Source organism: Cyphomyrmex costatus, unplaced genomic scaffold (assembly GCF_001594065.2).
Source record: "Cyphomyrmex costatus isolate MS0001 unplaced genomic scaffold, Ccosl1.0 scaffold235, whole genome shotgun sequence".
Lineage (NCBI taxonomy): Eukaryota > Metazoa > Arthropoda > Insecta > Hymenoptera > Formicidae > Cyphomyrmex > Cyphomyrmex costatus.
In genome coordinates, this window is record NW_017276422.1 from 202670 (window position 1) to 218901 (window position 16232).

The 16232-nt window shown below is 36.2% G+C and overlaps 3 protein-coding genes across 6 annotated transcripts; 1 reads left to right on the forward strand and 2 right to left on the reverse strand.

The window, feature by feature from the left end:
* The first annotated feature begins 903 nt into the window (after positions 1–903).
* On the forward strand, positions 904–3305 carry MED8 (mediator complex subunit 8). Of its 4 annotated transcripts, none has more exons than XM_018540161.1 (7): positions 904–1231; positions 1619–1864; positions 2117–2125; positions 2348–2518; positions 2633–2750; positions 2829–2966; positions 3224–3305. In XM_018540161.1, the coding sequence occupies exons 1-6, from the start codon at positions 1067–1069 to the stop codon at positions 2903–2905; spliced, it is 786 nt and encodes a 261-aa protein (XP_018395663.1). In that variant the 5' UTR covers positions 904–1066; the 3' UTR covers positions 2906–2966; positions 3224–3305. The 4 variants fall into 4 exon arrangements, with proteins under 4 accessions (XP_018395663.1, XP_018395665.1, XP_018395664.1 ...); XM_018540163.1 differs by having other exon boundaries at positions 2633–2738; XM_018540162.1 differs by lacking the exon at positions 2117–2125.
* Positions 3220–5529, reverse strand: LOC108774111 (methyltransferase-like protein 25). The gene is made up of 5 exons (XM_018540128.1): positions 5332–5529; positions 5038–5256; positions 3752–4319; positions 3563–3685; positions 3220–3464 (listed from the first exon to the last, which is right to left on the reverse strand). Exons 1-5 carry the CDS (start codon positions 5527–5529, stop codon positions 3220–3222), a joined length of 1353 nt encoding a protein of 450 aa, XP_018395630.1.
* A 526-nt stretch (positions 5530–6055) lies between these two features.
* On the reverse strand, positions 6056–13343 carry LOC108774112 (uncharacterized). Its single transcript, XM_018540129.1, has 4 exons — positions 11071–13343; positions 8944–9032; positions 6891–8864; positions 6056–6180 (listed from the first exon to the last, which is right to left on the reverse strand). Exons 1-4 carry the CDS (start codon positions 13288–13290, stop codon positions 6126–6128), a joined length of 4338 nt encoding a protein of 1445 aa, XP_018395631.1. The 5' UTR covers positions 13291–13343; the 3' UTR covers positions 6056–6125.
* Positions 13344–16232: the final 2889 nt, after the last annotated feature.

The window sequence follows — 16232 nt, forward strand, 5'->3', positions numbered from 1 at the left end:
ATCACAGTCGATTATTTTTCTCACATTCAACTGTGATTGGTCAATTTCTTGCTCTTTTTACATCAACTTATTTTGCATATTGTAAATGACGCATCACACGCCTTTACGCACTTAAAGTGAAATAGACGTATGATTGGATGTTGGAGAAAAAAAGAGAAGAGACGAAAAGTAAAACGCTGAAAAAGGAAAACAGACTCAAGGATTGTCATGTTAGCTAGTCTCGTGATATTTTTTTACTTTTAAGAGAGAGTATAGGTCTTGTTTTTTATTCTTACCATTAAACCTTTTTTTATTTTGGTCAAATATCAAAAGTATCAAACATACCTACTTCATTTTTTAAAAAGTGTCAGTGACATAAAAATTATACTTTATTTTTTAAATTCCCTATAATTTCAATATGAGAGCGGCCATGGAGGCCTTTTTCTTGTAATGCTTCTAACTCCCCGTACGCTAGCGGCACCAAAGTCCATTTTCGAGCTGCGGGAACTACGACCACATCCATTTTCGTGACCCGCCGCCTGATCGTCGAAAGTGGACGTAAGGCGATGCTGAAGTGTCCTGTATTATCATTACTTATTGTTAGTTAAAGATTCGTTTCTCTTAATTGTATTTACGGATGGAAAAATCCTTCTGCATAACTAAAGAATCGACAAAAACGGAGGGTACTAGCTACATTTCAATACGAAAAACGGAAAAAAATTAAAAATTTACAGTTTCGTTATCAGCAATTTACCATTTTTGTAGTTCAATGAAAATATCTTGTTAGTTGCTTTCCCACATTCGAGTGGGATTAGTGGGTAGTTTGAATCCAGTATAGGTTAGATTCGAAATGTATTAGGTATGCAACTAGATTCCGGTAGCCGAAACCCGAAGCTCCGAGTTCGAAAAAAGGATAGTGGAACTTGGAACGTCGCGATGGAATATTAGACGTGAGATGTGAACTGTGTAAGGTGCGAGGTCACGAGCGTGAATTAGATAAATGATATATTTCCATATTTGCGTGATTTTGCGGCGATGAATAAAAGAGAGTGAAATTTGCATATCCGTCGCTAATAGAAATTACGCAATGCAAAGGGAAGAGAAACAACAGGACTCGGCTTTAGAAGCCATAATAATGCGAGTGAACGATCTCAAGAACGCAATCTCTGCAATGATATTCAAAGTGGAACACGAATACGAGACCTTAAATTGGCCGAATTTCCTGGACAATTTTGCTCTTATTTCAGGTCATGTAAGTATCCTGTTTTACTTTAGTTAATTAACACTAGAACTACTGACATATTACTGTATACCTATTTTTATCTAAATACTATATTATATCTTTGATAAAAAGATAAAAAGGGAAAGTAAATTAATTAATACATAATCGAAGAAAACTATTAAAAGAGCAGGATTATTTGTTCTAATAATATTTTTTATAAATATTACAATTTCCTAATTTGATCAATCATTTATATATACAACAAAAGTCACGGAAAGTTTTATGAAATGCGTTGTTAAATATTTGATAACAAGTTATATACATTATAGAGTTGCTTCAAATAGTTCTAATCATGGAATAGCATCTTGCATGTCTAATCTATACATTTTATCTTCAAATTACGCTTAACGTGTACAGTTGACCAGCCTCTCAAAAGTTCTTGGACACGACAAAGCATTAAACCTCAAGGGTCTAACGGTTTTACCACTACGTTTGAGTCCGGAGAAAGACGAGGAATTGCTACGACTTACAGAAAATCGAATCCCTACATTTGCGCATGATCTAGTCCCTGATTATTTAAGAACAAAGCTGGAACCCCAAGCCGAGCAGAAGATGATGCAGTTAGAAGCCAAGGCCGCGAACGTTAACATCGACACATCACACGTAAGACACAATTCTATATTCTCTACGCGCGTTTAATACTTCTTATTTAATTTATTATTAAATTCTCCCTCAAGTCAAAACTCATTATTGGAAATATTCAAATATCAGATATGTAATTGCGATAAAATTAGAACTTTTTAAGAATATATCTGATGACAATTAAGTATATGTAATATCTATTAAGATAGACACATTGAAGCTAACTGAAGATGTCTTATTTTTCTGTTAACGTGCTAACTAAACCACAACTAGGACTACAATGTAAGCTGCTAAATCAGATAGCTTCAGCTTTGTCGGTTCCATTCGCTTTGGGCTGAAATGTTATGTATGCAAGCCTATTTGTAGCTACGTAAATAGCCATAGATGTTCGATGTCTCAGATAAACATTCGCTATGCAGAGATTTTTAAACGGTCCATTTAGCGAGTGGAACACGCAGATGCTGCTGCTTATTAAGTTTCTCGCATGCTTCTGTTGGGTTGCAGAAACAACTGGCGCAGTATACGAAGGTGATTAGTCATGTATGGGACATAGCAAATAAGGCGCGCGAAGATTGGGAGGGCGAAGTTAGCACCAGAGCGACACAAGCACAAACCAGCAGCACTGCGGATACTCATGCTCTTCTGGCTGCTGTAGGGATGGGTAAAGGTTTGAAAGTAAGTTACAATCAGAAGACAAAGTTTACCTGAGTTTTTTAAAAGAACCATTGTATGGACGTTATTGCTATCTTAATATATCTGTTAGATGTAATTCTTATTTCACATTCACAGTCTGATTCGATACAAATGGTTCAATCCGGCGTAAATCCAGTACCTAACAGCATGATGGTAGGCAGACCTGGCACTCAGCAGCAAACGGCGGGACAGGGACCACTGGGTAATCCACCGAGTAAATATTTCTCTGAGAATTTCGATTTTTCTCTTAAAATTATATATGTTCATAATAATTTAAATTAATACTTTATAGTGGGACAAATGAACAAGGCGCCAAGTGCAATAAAAACCAATATCAAAGCAGCATCACAAATCCATCCTTATAGATAAAAATATTGTACCATCTCTATTACTTAAGATGTATTATACAATGATTGATATTTCAAACACGGTACGTTCTTAACTATTTTTTATATAGAATAATTTTAATATAATTTGATCACGGTATAATCTATGATTTTAGTACAAGGCATAATGAAAGTAATACAGTTATCAAGATTAACATCTTTTATAAAAAAAAAATATTTTATAAATATATTTTCGAGTTTAATATTATTAGTTTATTAGAAAATTCCATGGTTTTAAATTCAGTATAAATTATATACTTTTTTAAATACTTAATATTCATTAAATTATAATAATTTTCAGTATTTGTGAGATACGATCGCGTATGAACGAGGAGAAATACACTTGTTCATCACAGGCACAATAACAGTCTTCAAGCCTTGTTCATGCAACCAGCATAATCGGTCCTGTAGAATAAATGACTCCGTCGGAAGTTGTAACATCATTTGCAATCCGGTGTAGATTTCTACAGCTTTCAATTTTCTACTCTGTTCCTCCCATACTCGCGTTATATCCTTTTCCAGTTGTTCACGTGTAATTACGTCTTCATACGTGAAAGATTCGTATTAATTATACATTATTATCTGATTTATTAATTTTAGCAATTTATTATTCTTAATGAGTACCTGTTTTATCAATTACCTGTTTTGTCCGTATTTGGTACTAAATCGTATCTCAATAATGAGTCTTTGACGTAAGTTTGAATATTCGAACATTGCGACTTTCTCGTACCTTTCCGAACTTTCTTATTAAGAACGTAATTATCTAGAATATATCTTCCATTAATCCATAGAATGTATATAGGTACGTTACATGATATTAAATACCTACTTTGTTGTGAATACAATTCGAGGACAGCTCTAGCGAGAACGTAAAAGGAATGTTCATCGTGCTTCTCTTGGGACATTCCATGCCACTTGTCTGCCGATTCTTGACACGCTAGTCGCAGAAATGGTATTCTTAAGAACTGTCCTACGTCAAAATTATATGTCGCGATTGTTTCTCGCAGACAATTGGATGTAGGAAAATTTTGGAAGTATTGTTTTTCCTGCACACTTTTGGAAATCGAAAGTTTGTGGTAACAACAAGAAATTAGAATGAAAAGTTTAGCAGATTTCATTTTGCAAAAGATTCTTGATGCGCTTGTACTGAGATCTCCACAGGCATGCAGACCAATTAAACATATGTCTGTAACGTCGGGAAATTCTTGCTGTAGAATAGATTCTATTGCGTCGGCCGAATCACAAGTTACGTCGCAATGCGTATATTTAACTTTAGTCAAAGAATCGGGATACAGTTTTTTCTGTCTAGTAAAAGCTCTGCTAATATTCTTTTTATCTCTTTCTAATCCTAAAACTCTATAGCCGTATAAATAATGTAACATTTGGCATACGTATCCCTGGAAAGAATATTGTATCGTAGTATGAAAATATGACATTTAAAATTTGTGTCAAGGACTCTTATTATAAACAATAATCAATCATAGTGTAAGGGCAAAGTAAGAGTCAAAATAAATTAAATAAAACTGATAACACTTATGGAATAAAACCAAATACATTACAATAAATAAGCAATTTACAACAATTATTTGACTTAAAACTAATTAAACATTAAGTGACCAGTTTCGACTCTCTAATTGAGTCCTCTTCAGACTTCAATTCATACTCATTAATGGATAAGATTATAAATTTATTGTAGAACAAATAATATGACTGTTTTTGATGAGTTCTTTGAATCTTGGCTTTTAATTATTAATTTGTACATCTTGACATTTTTAATTTACAGACAGTTTCTTAACTTACCAATTATTAATCTTTCATCAACAATGTCTTATTATTTGTTCTACAATAAATTTATAATCTTATCCATTAATGAGTATGAATTGAAGTCTGAAGAGGACTCAATTAGAGAATCGAAACTGGTCACTTAATGTTTAATTAATTTTAAGTCAAATAATTGTTGTAAATTGCTTATTTATTGTAATGTATTTGGTTTTATTTCATAAGTAAATTTGTTATCAGTTTTATTTAATTTATTTTGACTCTTACTTTGCCCTTATACTATGATTGATTAAAATATGATATATATTCATATCTTTTTTTTTAACATTTTCTTACCAAACCCGCACCCAAATCAATGATCGTTCGTATATCATGCAGTTTGCATTGTACGTCCACTAAATAAGCTAAATGAATTATTTCATGTTGTTTTTTTTCGCTTAGACCTATTTTAAAATTTTGCGGTAGTTCTACCGAAGGCAATGCAGGCATGGGTGGCAGTCTATTAATTTTCTTACATTTTGCAACATATGTTTTTAAGGAATCAGGCCAAGCAGGCTAAAACAATAATTAATTTATTTAATAAATTTAATAATTAGGTACAGAATATTTGTGATACTCTTCTGAGCTAACCTTTATTATTTTTTCCACTACAAAATTATTAAGTTCTTCATTTTCTAAAATTTGTAATTGTTCTAGCCATTCTTTAGGGACTGCATCTAAAGATGTTTTAGTTAATATTTCGGTTACTGGTATATTATGTAGCCACTGCGTTTCGTAAAAGAAGCATAGTGCTTCAACAAAATATTTCTTTTCACCATCAATATCCATGTATCATTTGACTAAAAAAAAAAAATAAAAAAGGTCATTACATTTTTGCTTATAGTAAATATATAATTTGATCCATGTATCTGTATGTAAGAATGAATGAAGGTGAGAAATAAATTAAGCAAAATATTTATTTTACATCCCTTCACTGAGATATATTTAATATACAAAAATAGCATAAATTATATAATACTTGACATTATATATTATTAACTAACTTATACGTTATATTTCTCAATTACTAATATCTATATGTCACAGGAAACGCTTAACAACGCATTGATACATCTGCGGTTCAACTTAAAAAAAACCTTCATTATAAGTAACAAAATAATTTTTTAACATCTATTTAGTCAGTGGCTCGTGCTCGATCTGTTTCTTCCTGATTTAGCACTAGCCAGTTTTCTTTGTGCCTATTTGAAATATCCGCATTTGTAGGTCCAATAAGCGAACGGCCAATTCTGATATCATTTTGGTCTGGTTTTAGATACTTTCCTGCCACATACAAGAGCTCTTCCTTAGTCACAGCTTTTAGCTGCTCCCTTTGCCTTTGAAGATCATCGTCCGTAATGCCAGTTACGAATCTGGTCAGACCTCGATTACTGGGAGGAATGGGAGCGTCGATTTGCTGGAAGATTCCTAATTTTGCTTCGTCTACTTCGGTCTGAGATAATGGATATCCTATTAGAAAATCATACGCCTTTTCGAACAAATCAAAGGTACGAGTGGAATTCGGATCTCTGTAAGAATAAAAGGAGAAGATTCCTTCCGATGTTAATTTTGCGCCTCCGCCGTAAGCTCCGCCTTTCTCTCGAATTTCTGGATGCAGATACAGCGAGGTGATTAACTTAGACAGCACACGTAACGCCGCATAATCCGGATTCGTATAAGGAACAGTCAGAATGGCCTTAGAGCAATAGTTCACTGTGTACGGCAGGACGTGATGATTGCCACATTCTTTCGTATCGATGCTTCGGTCACTGGTAATAATGTATGGATCCTCTGAACGACCCTTCAGAGAATCGTAGAACGAGTAAATACCATTAAGAACATCATTCTGATGTTCCTCGGACAAGTTAATGGCTGACCGTAGGTGTTCCTTGTTCAAGACATGAGTAGCTATTTCATGCATGTTGCGCAGCAGAGAAGTTAAGTCTCGCATTTGCGCCACTTTCTTCATTCTCGAGATGTATTGCAATCCCGAGAGACTCTCCTTTGCTCGAGCTATTGGAGAGACCAAGCTAGCGGCGCTACTCATCGCATACATGTGACCGGCGTGTGAGATACCGTTGATCAAGTCGGCCGCGTTCATCTTCACGAGTGTCTCGAATCTCTGAAGGTCAGTAAGTCTAACGTTGTTGAACAGCTCCGTCCACAATTTCCACATATCGTTCGAATTGCGATCCAAACAATATGACTCTATGAGAATCCCTTCCTCGTATTTCAATTCGCTCTCTTTATGCTCGGCGATATGATTCATGAAGTTTAGACCGCCAGTTTTCAGCTGCATCATCTGATCGAAACTCCTATAATCATAATTCTGCGTGCCCATCTTGGCGATAACGTAGTTGAACAGCGGTATCAGCTGCTTCAGTTCGATTGGCAGCGCTTGCGTGTTGAGTATTCCTCGGTAATAGGAAATCCCGTTCGTCGGTTGTATGGACAATTGAAGAGGCACTCCGGATACTTCTAAATCGGAGGTCTTGTATCTTTCCACGTCGGCTTTTAAATCTTCTATCTTCAGCGTTGGTAAGACTTCAACATCCTCTTTTTTCTGTTGCTCAGTGAGCAAAATTTTTCCGTTTTTATATATCTGTTCCTTCTCCTCCATGGAAAGTTCCTCCAACTTTGTCCTCAGCAGCTCTTGTTCGGCAAGCGCTTTATTTTGTTCATAATTTTCATCCGGCGACATCGTCAACGTCAATCTATGATTATTGTCCCTAAGATAAGTTTCGATTAGACTTTGTAGATATTTAGGGTTTTCTTTCATTCGTGATGTGAGTTTCTTCATCGCATCGTTGATTCGCAACGAATGTACTAAGTCACCATTGTGATTCCACAATGATGTCAGATTGAAGAGCAAATTCAACCCGAAGTTCGACGTTTGATGCTTCACTTGGAGCTCGATGCCGTGTAAGACAGCTTCGACGTGATCCTTCTCGAATCCTTCCTCGATAACTTTCTGCACAGTCTTGTCGAAGATACTCTCGACTTTTTCGAAATCATCCGGCTTCACGCCCTGCAAACTCACAACGAACATCGTATCTCTGCACTGTGAATCAAAACCCGTGAATGGGCCAAAGCCAGTGCTTATATTCGACTCAACTAGAGATTTATAAAACGCTGAATTCGGACCTCTCAGCAACAGCTGCGACAACACGTACATCTCGAAAGTAGTCTGTATGTCAGTTATGTCGTTGCATAAGTGTGCGATGGCAATAGTGCCATGTCTGCTAGGATCTGCGAGCAATGGATCGAGTTTGCACGCAACATGTTCCCTTTTAGCTTCTATCCACCGCTTTTCTGCCGGTACTTCTGACATGGAAATGTCCATTCTATCAGATAAGAAAAGATACCGATCATTGATGAATTTCAGGTGGTCCTCCAGAGGGAAATTTCCATAGGAATAAAAGCGCGAATTGGAGGGATGATAGTATCTCATGTGGAAGTTAAGGAGATCAACGTATTGCAGATTAGGTATGACAAGGGGATCGCCGCCGGAAATTACAGAATACGTGTGACTTGGTAGAATAGAATTCAACAAACGTTCCGCCATGATGGCTTGATTGTCGTTGAAAACACCCTTCATTTCGTTGAAGACTACCCCCTTGAATATAATGGGAGAGTTCTTGTCGTTGACATCCGTGTGTTCTAATCTCCATCCTTCCTGTCGGAAGTCCAATTCTCGCAGATTCGGTTTGAAGACGGAGTCCAAGTAGACTGACTGTAGGTTGCGATAGTCCTTTAAGTTCTGTGTCGAGAATGGATATATAGTATAGTCCGGTCCAGTCATAGCGTTCATGAAAGTAGCCAGGGATCTCCTTAGCATCTTGAAAAATGGATCTCTGCAGGGATATCGCTCGCTACCACACAGAGTGGTGTGCTCCAGTATGTGAGGCAATCCTGTGGAATCCATGGGAGTCGTACGAAATCCAATGGAAAAGACATTGTTAGTGTCGTCCCTGGCTAAATGCAGGTACTGTGCACCTGTACTCAAATGTGTCAACCTCACTGCAGTAAGGAACAACTCATCTATGCTTGAGACTTCATCAACTATAAATCCATGAAGAACTTCGCCCTTCTTGAATTTAGCCAGTTCATCCTGCACCAGTTCCTTTCTTGAATGCAACGTACTCGACATAGCACATATTGATGATTTGAAGGTACGATATGTGATATGCTGTGATAAAGCTGTACCTCTCAAAAGCAAATTCTTCGATAACTTTAATAGTCTTAGCATCTTGGAGTGATTTTACGTTTAAAACGGCAGAGAAGTAAAATTGTACCTAAAAATAATGAGACAGCTTGTCAATTATATAATTTAGGATTACAAAGTTCATGTTTAAAGCAGTATGGAAATTATATATTACATGGAATTATATTCTATAAGTGTTCTTTAAAGATAATGATACTTACCAATCTCTCTTGAACAATCGTGAACAAATTTAAATTATATGTAAAACTTGATACAACAGATCACTGACAGACATTCCACTTTAAAGTATACAATATCAATTCAAGAAAAGGAAAAATTTGTATTACACGAAAGAAAATGTTAACAATAAATTTTAGAATGTAACGAGTATTGATTGGGAATGTCAGTTCGTGAAGTGACTATAAGACAATTTTTAGTTTAATTTTCGACTAAAGTGATGCAACATTTGCGGATAACAAGCAGACACCGGTATTGCTCACAAGTCAAGAACAGCGAAGAAATAACCAACAAATCGAAACCGACGTGAATACACTTACCTATCAATTCGTCTTGTTTTATTAAAATTACAATTCGAAATGTTTTTTTGTCAGTCTACTGGAAAATCGTCTGTCAAATATCCTTTACATCGGTAAAGTTGCAACAAGAAATTAAATTTCACTTAGATTTTTTTTTTAACAGCTGACATACATGACATGCTCAGAAATTGAAGGTTAAGTTGGACAAATCTATTACTTGACAGAGAAGTGACCGTTAAAAATCCATTCTTTTCTTTATTATCGCAATTCGTTGCTAGGAAACATCAAACGATCGCAATTCATAAAAAATTATGATGCTGATAATTCAATAAAAATAATAATGTTTACGCATCACAAAATTATTTTCTATTGTGTACTAGGGAAATAGTAGTATTACTATATAGTATCTTAATTTGAAAAAAAAAAAGAATGTTGGTAATCTATTAGTCTCTGCACCTACAGCAATCTATACATTCTGTATGTACTACAAATACGAATTTTCTTTTACATACCGTACAAAAAAATATATATGTGAACATATATTTTTATATATCTTTCTTTGTACATCTTTTATTTTCCTTCTCGAAATACAGTCTAAATAAACTACAAATTGTAATAAAACACATCGTAGGAATACATATATATTCTATATTTTATTTCATACAAAACAATTTTCAAGTCTTATATTGCTTTAAATATATATTTTTATGTGTGACTTCTGATAATATATTCATAAAATATATAAATCTATTTGTTATTTGACTTATATATATATTGCATTGTTTGTCTCAGTTATATATTTACTATAATATTGTTAATCTCACTAATATTGCTCGGTATAGTATAACAGTTTGTGCAATTTACACAAGCAATTCTAAAGAAGAAATCTCATTTAACTTGGAAAAAATAAAGCGCGCAAGGGATATAATTTTAGAATCACAATTAATATACGTGTGATATTAAATATAATATGCTTATTAGACCAGAGTTAATAAGTTATGTGTGTTCGGACGAAGTTAGAATTATGCTAAGATATTGCTAATCACGTTCATGAGGTATATGACTTAAAAAAAAAAATAAAAACAGAAATATATAAAATAAAAATTAATTATTTCATGGTATAGTCTTTAATGTATTAGAGTAAGCAAGAATAGACATTTCTTTGCCTGTTGCAATCGGATATCTACTGAAGAAATATTATACACGTATTATATTAACACCAGAAGTATATCAACGTTTTTTGCTCATTAAAAGGATCAAACAAATAAATTACTATAAAAGTAAAAAAAGTGATAAAAAATAATTTCATCAGTATCTCATCAGTACAAAAGGACATAAAATTAAGGACAAAAAGTAAAAAAATCTCATCTTATTTTTACAAAAATATGATATAATATTAATGCAAAAAATAAAAAGAGTCAATAAGCATTTGATACTTTTAATATGTTAAAGACTACTTCTAGCAAAACTATTCAGTGACTAATCTATGAGGTAAATAGAAAAGACGTAGAAAAGACGGAATAGTTTAAGACACAAGAAAGCTGAAAGTGCCAATCAATCGTCGGCTGACTGTGCCGAATTTTGTTTTAGAACCTTCAGTATATTGGCACGATTCGTGGAGAAGGCGACGGATAGCACCTCCTCCGCCTGCCGCAGCGGAGTTTTATTCTGCAGATTGCGCGTATTGGTGCACGCACCAGATCTGATCAGCAGGCTGACGGACTTGACGTTGCCGGCCACGGTCGCCAGATGCAACGGCGTGTCGCCCTTACGATCCTTGGCGTCCACATCGCAGGTCGCGCAGTTCAACAGCAGCTTCGCCGCGTCGACGCGGTCGTGGAGACATGCCAGATGCAGCGGAGTACGGCCCTCGGATTTGGTTACTACGTTCACATTCGCACCAGCGTCTAACAGCAGCTGTACCATCTTTGTGCGGCCGGTCGCGCTCGCCACGTGCAACGCCGTCTCGCCAAGACTGTTGCAGGTGTTGATCGCCAGCGTTCGTCGCCTCTGTTTGCGCTCCAATTTACCCTCGGCGCCGAGCGCCGAGCACCGTTCGCAGTCGCAGAGCGGATGATGGCACAGACTCGTGCGAACGCCTGGCGGCCGCTCGCAATAGATCTCCAGACCCAGGTAATAACACGCCAGGCATATATCACCGTCGACTATGGCAGCGAGCAATTTGTCCATCATACGATGTTGCATCGCGTTGGCATAGCTCTTAGGATGCGACGGACTCTTGTTCTCCAACGTGCCCCGACGACGCTGCTGCTGCTGAAAAGGCACCGACTGGTGACAAGGCTGAACGAGAGGACGACGTTGGGACAAGGCAACGTCGTTGCAGAGGCTGCTTGACGCCGCGTTACATCTGAGCGACTCTGCGATGGTTTCGCTGTATGTCACCATTAATGGCGTTTGACCCTTCTTGTTGGTCATTCTGCAGCTGGCGCCGTATTCCAGGAGGATGTCAACGATCGCGTAGTAGCCCCACCGGGCTGCGAGATGCAGAGGGGTATCGCCGTTGTCGTTTGCGACGTTCGCGTTAACCGGTATCCTCATGTGCTCCGTCAGATACAGCAACGCCTTCAGGCAGTTCTCGTGACCGCGGTCCACTGCCAGGTGTAACGGAGTGTTCCCTCGAGAGTCCGTTACCGCAGGATCCGCGTTCGCATGCAGCATCAGCAGCAGGATATTCTGGTGACCTTTGATGCAGGTGTAATGAAGAGCCGTCAGGCCATCCGAGTCGACGGCGTTTATATCCGTATCGTGGCTTAGAAGAAAGTCCACGATTACAATCTGATCGTGCAGCACAGCGATGTGCAACGGCGTCAGACCCTTATCGTCCTTGGGACACGTATTTAGGTCCCGCTGTTTCGTCCAATTTCGCTCACAGGACGCGCAGGTGCACAAGGGATGACAGAGCGTGACATCGTCGACCTCGTTGGATCTGCTATACGTTAAAATTCTTTTCACCTCGGAAAGATTGCCATTCTTGATGCATGCGAATAAATAATTGACAGATGAGTGTTCCGATTGGCTCATTAATGTACTGTATTTCTCATCGCTGTAGATTACTCCAGATTTGATGTGCATGATCGCGGCTTCAAGCGAAGTTATCAAGAAACCAGTCTCGTCTGTCTCGTAAGCAGAGCTCGTGGAGAGACGAAATTGTCTCATAAAGTATAATTGCGCCATCCAGTTCGACAGGCCAGCATTGACGATGAAGAACACAAGCACCGGCAAGAAATCGTCTGACGTGACGGATGACAACGTTCCGTGCGATACGTAATTCACGCTCCTTCTGAGACACTCTATCTTGCCTAGCACAGTTACGAAAGAGTCCAATCGTGACAATTCCATCTTTCCTCCGTGAACGTGAGACCGCAAGTCTGATCGTACTCGGAGATCGCTCAATTGGATCCCGTCTAAGTTTCTAATGATCTTGTTCAGACTTGCATCCTCTACAGTGGTACCAGCGGACAATGATTTTAACAGGACATCTCTCAAAGCGTACAGAATGTAAGTCTCTAACGATACTCTGATGTTCCAATGATACTGCTTATTGTCTGAAGTCTTCTTTCTCAACGTCGCGTTATCCAGCAGCATCTCGAGACAATCAGCATATAGTTCGTGCACCAGATCTCTTTGCGTCTGCACAGATTTGCGCTCCAGATTCTTATTAACGTACAGGAAGTCTTTGATCTTGGTCTCCAGACCGTCGCGCAGCTGACTGTCGAGCAGTTCCACTTGAAGAAAATTTACGGCTTCCTGCAGATTCGTAATCACACTCACACAGTTATCCGAAACATACATGCTGGCCTCCAGAGGCCGTTCAATGCACCTATAAAACAGAAGTATAACGTCAAACCAACATCCAGAATTGTGGCGATCAAGTGTCAGCTTACCATGCACAATATTTACGAGAATCATCGTTGTAGAAGATCTCCTCGAAGAGCAAACGCGAGGAATACCGTTCTGCATCATCGTGCTTGACGTACAGGACTCGATCCTCGACCAAGACCTCTCTGCCGCTTAGACTGCTGAAGCCGGCGACAGAGAGATCCTGTCCAGGGACCAGGATGTGAGCATTGACCTCGTCCTCTTCTAATCTGCGGCTGATGAAGCTGCCGCTCCGCGGAACGCAGATGATCCAGCCTTCCTGAACGGCTCGCTGAAACGTGGTCTCATGTCCGTCTCGGAGTTCCCGCAGGAACCGATTTTCTGTCAGATCTTCATCGTATCCCGCATTCATGATCGAGAACCAGCGACAGAGGTAAGTGTCATGTGGAAGACGATGATGCGAAACGGTTTGAGATTCGCCGGTATTCTTCGTGAGGCGTCTGACATCGCGCCGCACGACGTCATTGAGGTTCAGGTTGCGAGTTACAATAACGAGATTAAACTGTGTTGGAGTTAAAAGTTAGGTTAGATTACGCTGACTTGTGAGATCCTATAGGTTCCTATTCTGTAATTCTTAACGGCAATCGGTCGTTATATGTTGTCATTATCCAATACAACATGAAATATTTTAGAAATATTTCTAAATATTTTATGGCAGGATTTGAAATATGTATTTCAGAAATTTTTCTAAAATATTATATTTATATTTATATATCTTTTTAGAGTCTTTGAAATATTCTTTTTCTTATAACATATATTATATATATATTATTTGTACAATATTTTTAAAGAATACGAGGCCTATAACAGTCCGACTTTGATCTTATAGTTGCTTATATATAATTTAATTTATATACTGATATATGTAGTCTTTTTCTAAAACTGCGCGCCGAACAATATTTTAATAATATATAGTTTAACTTTTAATTTTAAGTTTAAATTTTATTATAGTTTAACATCGATATAAGATGCCAAAAGAGCATCAATTAATTATTAAATTGTTAATCAATTTAATTCGTGATAGTACTGCAGTAGTTTATTAGAGTCGTGTTTCAAGACCGATTGTTCGGTGCGCAGTTTTAGAAAGATTATCAGTACATAAATTCACGCGAAATTATATATAAGCAACTAATGTCCAAGCTATATTTATAGACTTCGTATTCATATTAGTTATGATGTTACATTAACGGTCTTTAGAATTGAATATTATTTTTAAAGAATTTTGTAAAATACTATAAAATGTTTATTACAAAATATATACTTATTTTTGAAATATTTATTTAAGAAAGAATAGTTTTTCAAAGAATAATTTATATAAATATTTTATTCCGAAATATTAATAAATATATTATATTAAATATTCATAAGAATAATCTTTTTATCATATATTAATATATATTGTATAACAATACCGACTGTCGTTAAGAATTATAGAATAGGAACCTGTAACTTTTATACTTTATTATTATAGTACAGCGCGCCCGTTAATAATGGTATCCTAGAATTTTAGACCGTATTATAGCTGGGAATTAAATTAAAGATGTAAGAGATTTTTTAAATATTTTTAATCCTAATAGTTTTAATAGATTTTTATATGTAACAAAATTATGTCATTGGCAATACACTGACAACGCGCAAATATCGTTATCGTTCCGCAGTAATTTCGTCGCGCATTAGAAATATTTAATTTGAATCTAATATGATAATTAAGCGTAATTGCAAATTATTTTAAATTTAGTTGATCACATTTTGTTCTAATAATGGATATTACATACAGAAGAAAAAGTAGAAAAATTAGCGAGTATGGTATAATTAATTGTACATCATTATTTCTTTAACATTACTTTTTTGCTAGTCAGCAAGACAAGATAAGGCTTTTGATCGATATTATTTTGACTTTATCTATGAAATGTGTTATATACTGTACACACACTTACATTTAATGCGTGTTTATACATATTACATATATTATGTTTAATTACATAAATTATATTTACAATTTAATATAAACGTAGCACAATACATTTAATTAAATTAAAAGATATATTTAATATTATATACACGTACATAATATTAAATATACATATTATACATATTTATATTAAATTGTGTTATATTAATTTATAGTTGAACACATTTTTTTCTATTAATAAATATTACATACAAAAAAAAGTAGAATAATTAGTAAATATGACATTACTGCAATTGTATGTTATTACTTTTTTTAACATTACACTTTTGTGCTAGTCAGCAAAGACAAGATAAGGCTTTTCATCGATATACAAACGCATACATATTAATTATACATATGAATATATAAATTCCTGAAAAATTACGATCCAATTCGCGATAGACGATCACCGATGATTATTAGAGACATCGTCGAGAATTCCTGCATAGCATGAATATAAATCTAAAGACTGCGACGGTGTCCGTCTCCTTGTAGCTCTACCACCTCGGATCTCGCAAGAATTGCAATGCGTACACCTTTTTTTCTGTTTTATTGCCATATGATACGTAATATGCGGTAACTCAGATATAGGTATATACCACGTCAATTCCATTCTTTTTCATTAATTATCGTAGTATATTTGTACATATAGAATGCCATATCATTACGCATGTAATTAGAGTGCGTGTGTTTAAAGTGTGCGCATAATTATCTCTTTATTACTCCTATATAGTTAAAAAAAAAAAACGAGTTAAAAAAAATACGAGATATTTCTCGTTTTATTACGAAAGTATATTATCGGAAGATACACACACACACACACACACACACACACACACACACACACACATATTATATACATACACTTTAGCCTCTGGATGGGCTTCTTCCGCGCTCGACAAAA